General features: G+C 34.7%; 1 protein-coding gene across 2 annotated transcripts in view; it reads left to right on the top strand.

Annotated features, from left to right (window-relative positions):
* Positions 1-2,352: 2,352 nt before the first annotated feature.
* The window catches only part of Oat (Ornithine aminotransferase precursor), a 30,552-nt gene continuing 26,494 nt past the window's right edge, over positions 2,353-6,410 (top strand). The window contains exon 1 of one of the 2 annotated variants that reach the window (XM_068388303.1): positions 2,353-2,480. Coding sequence is in view for 1 of the 2 variants with exons in the window: in XM_068388302.1 (XP_068244403.1) it covers positions 4,079-4,510 (432 nt within the window). In the remaining variant the exon portion in view is untranslated. Of the gene's footprint in view, positions 2,481-4,063; positions 4,511-6,410 lie in introns of those variants that run through there. The other variant, XM_068388302.1, reaches the window with a different exon arrangement.

The following is a 6,410-nucleotide window of genomic DNA, read 5'->3' as shown; positions in this document are numbered from 1 at the left end:
AAAATAAATAGAATGTTTATTCTAAAGAGACTGGAGAGAAAGATTGATGAAAAGCTGAGAGATGAACAAGCACGATTCAGAAAAGGTGGAAGTTGCACTGACCAAATTTTCATTTCGAGACATGTTGTACAGTATTTCGTAGAATATAGAAATCCCCTTTTGATGCCATTTGTGGACTATGAAAAAGCCTTTGATAATGTGCATTGGCCAATTTTGTGGAGAATCCTTCGTTATTATGGAATTCCTCTTAAATATGCAAATTTGGTTAAGTCTGTTCATGAGCATAGCAAATGCAAAATTAATGTTAATGGAGTCTTATCAAAGGAATATCCAGTAAATAGCAGAGTACTTCAAGGGAGTTGTAACCTATGTTGTTTATCCTCCTCATGGATTTTGTAATGCATAGAACAGTCGGAGAGGGTGGAGAAGGATTGGACTGGATTGGTGATAGGAAATTAGCTGACCTAAAGTATGCCGATGATGCCTACCTTGTTAGCAGAACACCACAGGATTTGCAATGCTTGCTTACCAGAATGCGTGAAATATCACATGAGGTTGGGCTCAAGATAAATAGATGAAAGACAAAAATGGTGAGAATGAAGTATGCAATGGAAGATGATATATCATTGGAAGAAGAAATTATTTATGAGGTAGAATCATTTAAGTATTTAGGAACTATGATATCTAATACAGGGTATTTAAAATTAGAGATTAGTGAAAGATTAAAAAAAAAAAACTAATCAGACAATGGCTATGTCAAGTAAAATTTGGAAATCAAATCGCTTGAAATTACACATAACAATCAGGCTATATACAGTATCTCCAATAAATTTAGTAGATTTGAGAAAAAGGCCCTCAGAAGGATATTGGAAGTTAAATAGCAGGACAGGATTAGAACTGAAACTATAAGAGAGAATAATCGAGTGACATCTGCGGATGAGATCATGATGAGGGGTAGATGGAGATGGTTTTGGCCTGCTCTTCCAACTACCCAAGAGAGATTAGTTCACCAAACGTTCAACTGGGCCCCACAAGAAGTGTTGATAGAGACGACTGGCGAAATCTAACCGAGGCCCTTTGCGTCAATAGTAGGAGGAGATGATGATGATGATAAACCCACATACAAATAACAATAGGCTAATGCACATGCATATACGATTATGCATATACATGTGCGGTAGTATAGAAAAAAGGTCAATATCATACATACATATACAAAAAAAAAGAGGCAACTAGTTCAAGATAGAATGACTGGCGAAATCTAGCTGAGGCCCTTTGCGTCAATAAGTGTAGGGGGAGATGATAATATATATGTATATATATATATATATATATATATATATATATATATATATATATATATATATATATATATATATATATATGTATATATATACATATATATATATATATATATATATATATATATATATATATATATATATATATATATATATATATATTGTATGCGTGTGTAGACCTACTCACTATAGATCATGGTCATTTAGTTTCCTGAAATAGCTCAAACTTGATTCATTAATTCAATGAAGAAACTACAAACATCATAATGCGTTCATACAAATAACATACACGACTGTGTTATTCGAGACTGAAACAATCTCTCGACCGGGTTGTAGATAAAAGACCATGTCTGTTACTGGCGCCTGGGCTGAGAGTCAGGGAGAATCCTGCTTCAAGGTCACTCAAACTTGAAAGGTATTTCTTCGAAGAGCGCCTGTGGAAAATTTTTCGATCCTTGAGAAATCATTGTTTGTTTGTGTCTTATTCACTAATATCTCACAATGAATATCTTTCTTCAGTCGAATTCAATGTCTCCCTTGTTAATAGTTGTAGTGAAAAGATGCCACATAAATAAGAGTTTTGCCCAACTGTAGTTTGATGTTGGTATTTGTTGTCAGAATCAACACACCCCCTTGATCCGAGCTGCTATTGGGTAGACGTGCCTCGCCCAGCGGAAAGTTAAAAGTTTTCAACTCGCATTTATGTCCAGTTGCGTTTGTTTGATTAAATTTTATTACATATGTATTCATCCTTTTGTACTCTCTATTCAAAGAAAATAAATATTCCTTATTTCTTTTCATTTTTATCTGCTAACTCTAGAATGACTTCCAAACAAGTGTTTTAAATCAGTAAAAACGCAATTACTCGTGATGAATTGGAAATGAGTACTTTAAAGGATCGAGGGTAAATTTAACCTTTATAAGTACGTACTCACGTAAGTGTATTTTCTCTTTCACCAATACTCTCTATAGAAAAGTATATAAAAGAATATACATATATAATTTCAGAGTAACTGGCAACTGTAAAGTCAACCCAACTGGGAGGAACATCATCCAAACAAGGTATTTCGTCCTCGTCCCATTGCTGAGTGCTGTCTGCTGGCCCTCGTTACAACAGGATTCTTCATGGTGGTGTGAACTGTTCAAGTACTCAGTGTGATAATACTATTGACGCCAAAAGTAAGTTGGTGTGGACTCATTCTACACTGTTTCGTCTAAAAAAAAAAAATGTGAGGCACTTTTTAATTCGGGAATGAGTTAACAGTGCGATCTGTGGTTTTGTAACACATTAAATTGAAATAGATCAGACATTAAAACTGTGCATAACTGAAATGGAAAAGAAACTCGATTAATAAATTGCGGTGAGTGAAACTAGATTACTTTTATAGAACTAGTAGAGGGAAAATGCTCCATAATTAATCGGCGTCATGAAATTATATAAACTCTATTTCTACAAGAAAGTACAAGTTGATTACATTAATCTCTTAAACATGAAGGACCAAGTTTAAACAAAAAGAAGTGAACAATGTTGATTTGTGAGATCGTCTACTACGGTAGAAATACATTGACCACAACGGTGATGTTAGAAAAAGTGGTTGGATTCGTCGTACCTGGTCGAGTGTTCGCTACGACATAAAAACAGTGATTTAATGATTCCTAAGTGAAAATTATGAAACGATATAAACAATATTTGAAAGCTTTAACTGACTGAATGTGTAAAGAAAATCATATTGGTAAAAATACAGCCTAATAATCTCTCTCCGGTCCTGTGAATTTACAAAATAGTTATTTTAATTTCTCTACACTCCTGTTTTTTCATTAATCTCGAAGACTGTTGAATAATCCCAGACATTTCCTGCAACAGATTTAGTCAACCTATGTAAACAGTTCACGTTTAAACAAAAGATTTTTTTTTTCAAACTGTTGGAAGAACCAGAAGTTTCGTCTCCTATCTTTCTGTTAACTTTTAGTGATTAGAGAATAGGAAAATGTGGATAATATCAATGATGAACATATACTGTATGCCATTCGTCCAAAGGATAAATTTAGCCTCTCACGGAAAAGAAACAAATACAATCACTGTGGTTCAAATGACGATAGTCTGATAACGTGGATTGCCAACTTGTCAATGTTATCGCCACTGGCTAAGTTCACCTGGCTTATACGTTATCAGCACTTGCAGTTGCTGTTGCTTTCTATGTGACAGGATTGTAATATCGAGAGAGGTTGGGGAAGGGGGGTTCTTAATCTTGACTTCGTACTCTTTTATCTTTGTATTTCCGTAAAGGTATTTAACAAATCAACCAATATATGATACTTTAATTTCTAAAGAAACTGGAATTCGCTAAAAGAAATGGACGTGCGTTGGCTATTGTGAAGTTCCTCTTGAATATGTATATTTGATTAAGTAGGCTCATGAGCATAGCAAAAATTTCCAGTGAACCGTGGAGTATTCCCAGGGAATGTGTTGTTGCCTATGTTGTTTATCCTACTCATAGATTTTGTAATGCAGAGAACAGTTGGGGATAATGGAGAAGGATTGGACTGGATTGGTTACAGAAAATTAGCTGACTTAAAGTATGCTGATGATGCTGTTCTTATTAGCAGAACGCTATAGGACTTGCAAAGCTTACTTACCAGAATGCATGCAATATCACATGAGGTTGGACTCAAGATAATAGACAGAGATGATGAGACCGGAAGATGCAATAGAAGATTAAATATCATTGGTAGGAGAAGAAATTAATTAGGTGGAATCATTTAAATATTTAGGAACTATGATCTCTAATAAAGGATCTTTAGAATTGGAGTTTAATGAAAGACTGAAAAGGGCAAATCGGATAATAGCTAGGTTAGGTAAAAGTCATTTGAAATTACACTTAAAGATCAGGCTATATATCAGTTTAGTGAGATCGATGTTACTGTGTGGACATGAGTCGTGGTATGACAAGGAAACCATATCTAACAGATTTTTTAGATTTGAGAACAAAGCGCTCAGAAGAATATTAGGAGTTAAATGGCAGAACAGGATTAAAAATGAAACTATAAGAGAGATTACTCAAGTGCCATCTGGGGATGAGATCATGGTGAGGGGTAGATGGAGAATGTTTGGGTATGCTTTTCGCACTCCCCGAGAGAGATTACTTCACCAAACTTTCAACTGGGCTCCACAAGGCAATAGAAGAGTTGGAAGACCCAGACCTACATGGGTGAGGACTATGAAGCGTGAAGTAGATGATGGATAGAGAAGTATCGATTTAAAAGTTCAAAATAGAAACGTCTGGCGAAATCTAACCAAGGCCCTTTGCGTCAATAGGCGGAGGAGATGATGATGGCTATTTTAGCATTGTTCTCAGTATGACTATTTTTTTTTAATTTAATTGTTTACTTTTGAGATACTGATTGTGATTTACTGTGCATGTGTTGTTTCTATTCTCTTTTAGAAGCTTTCTATATTTTGTGTGAGTTTTTAGCTGGCCTTTTAAACCAATTAGTAACTTCTAAAATAAGTTTCCCGAGTTGTTTTTCAAGAGCCATTTCCCCCATCGCCGTTAGTTCCAGGATCAATAGAGTTCACTCTTAATAATCCTGGAGTTCCAGCATGACAACAGTCACACGTACAGTAGAGACTTCTTTTACTTGGAAATTCAATTCATAATTTTGAGTAAATTAATTTATTTTGGTACTATAATATGTTGAAGACGCTGTCCGCTCAGTACATAGCTATCGCTGCTTATCTGAAAGTAGAAAAAAATATCCCCGAAATAATGTCTTACAAGATTGGTGGTCGTAGTGGTGCTTGCAACAATAGAGGAGCAATGAGATAATGTTCATTTGCCAGTGAGGCTAGCCACGGCGAAGCAAATAACCTTCTGAGATATAGTAAGAATTATAGTAATAATTATATTTTAATTTCATGCCACTTGCATGAACAACATATTTTTCCAGCTGGCTATCTTTTGTTTATTATACATTTCTGACCCATAATATTACTGCAAATAACTTTTTTTTGGTGTTTATGATACCAACAATCAAGTCTTAGATGTCAATAATGTTCAACAATACATCTTATTACATTCAAACTGTATATCTGGGCCTAAAATAGAACACATTCATTTAACCAAATATTCTAGTGGCTGGCTATCATGGAGAAGGCGATGCCAAATCAAATCTTCCTATGGCATTTATTCCAATTAAAGCTTGCTAGAATGGAGTTTTTCCTTCGAATATTTAAACTGTAACTTTTTTAAATCTGCAATAATCTAAACGATACAATTTAATGAATATGGGGCTGGAGCTTTGGATGGGTTATCTAAGTGCTTACGGTTGACATAAGATGATTTGGGCATGCAGATATCGACGTGCCTCATTAGGTTACAGCCATTATTCAAATACAACTAAGAAACCCCCGGGATAATCATCGTTTCCAATGAGACCGTAATTTTTTTTTTCTTAACGTGATGAATTATAAGACAGTACGTGTATGTATATATAAATAGGTAGATTAAATTACGAATGGTTTTGGAGATAACCTAGAAGAGCATTTCAATGAAATAGAAAGTCAGTACAAGTGAGAAAAACTAAGCAATAGCGCATGCTGTTTAAAGATTGTAACACGGCTTCATAAAAAGGCTCATACCGTGATGAGGACCATTTACAATTTTGTCTTGGAAATAAGTGAGTAGCACCTCGCCAAGGCTCGTTATTATTGATGGATATTTGGTCAAGAAAATGGCATGATTTCGTTCTTAGTATGCAACCATTAAAGATGCTGAAGAAAAATAAAATTTCGAAACGGTATCATATGAAACTGTGTTGCCATTTAAATTTTGTGAATGTGCGCGCGCGCTCGCGCGGTTGTGTGGAATATTTAGACTTTTAATGAAGGCTATTATAAGTTCATTCCATTCGATATCAAACGCCGGTAATTTTTCCCTACCATTTCAATTCCCCATTTTTTTTAAAGAAGTTTTTCTGCATACTGACATTTTTTCCCCTATAATAATTTGAGCATTATGTTTGCTCTTTAACATCTCCATTATTATGATAACACTATGAAATCGGATATTGTTGCAAATTCTGTTTGTTGGATTAATTTAGTCTTGCATC

The sequence above is a fragment of the Palaemon carinicauda genome, chromosome 15 (genome assembly GCF_036898095.1).
Source record: "Palaemon carinicauda isolate YSFRI2023 chromosome 15, ASM3689809v2, whole genome shotgun sequence".
Lineage (NCBI taxonomy): Eukaryota > Metazoa > Arthropoda > Malacostraca > Decapoda > Palaemonidae > Palaemon > Palaemon carinicauda.
The sequence above is the reverse complement of the archived record's forward strand: the minus strand, read 5'-3'. Positions and strand labels throughout refer to the sequence as shown.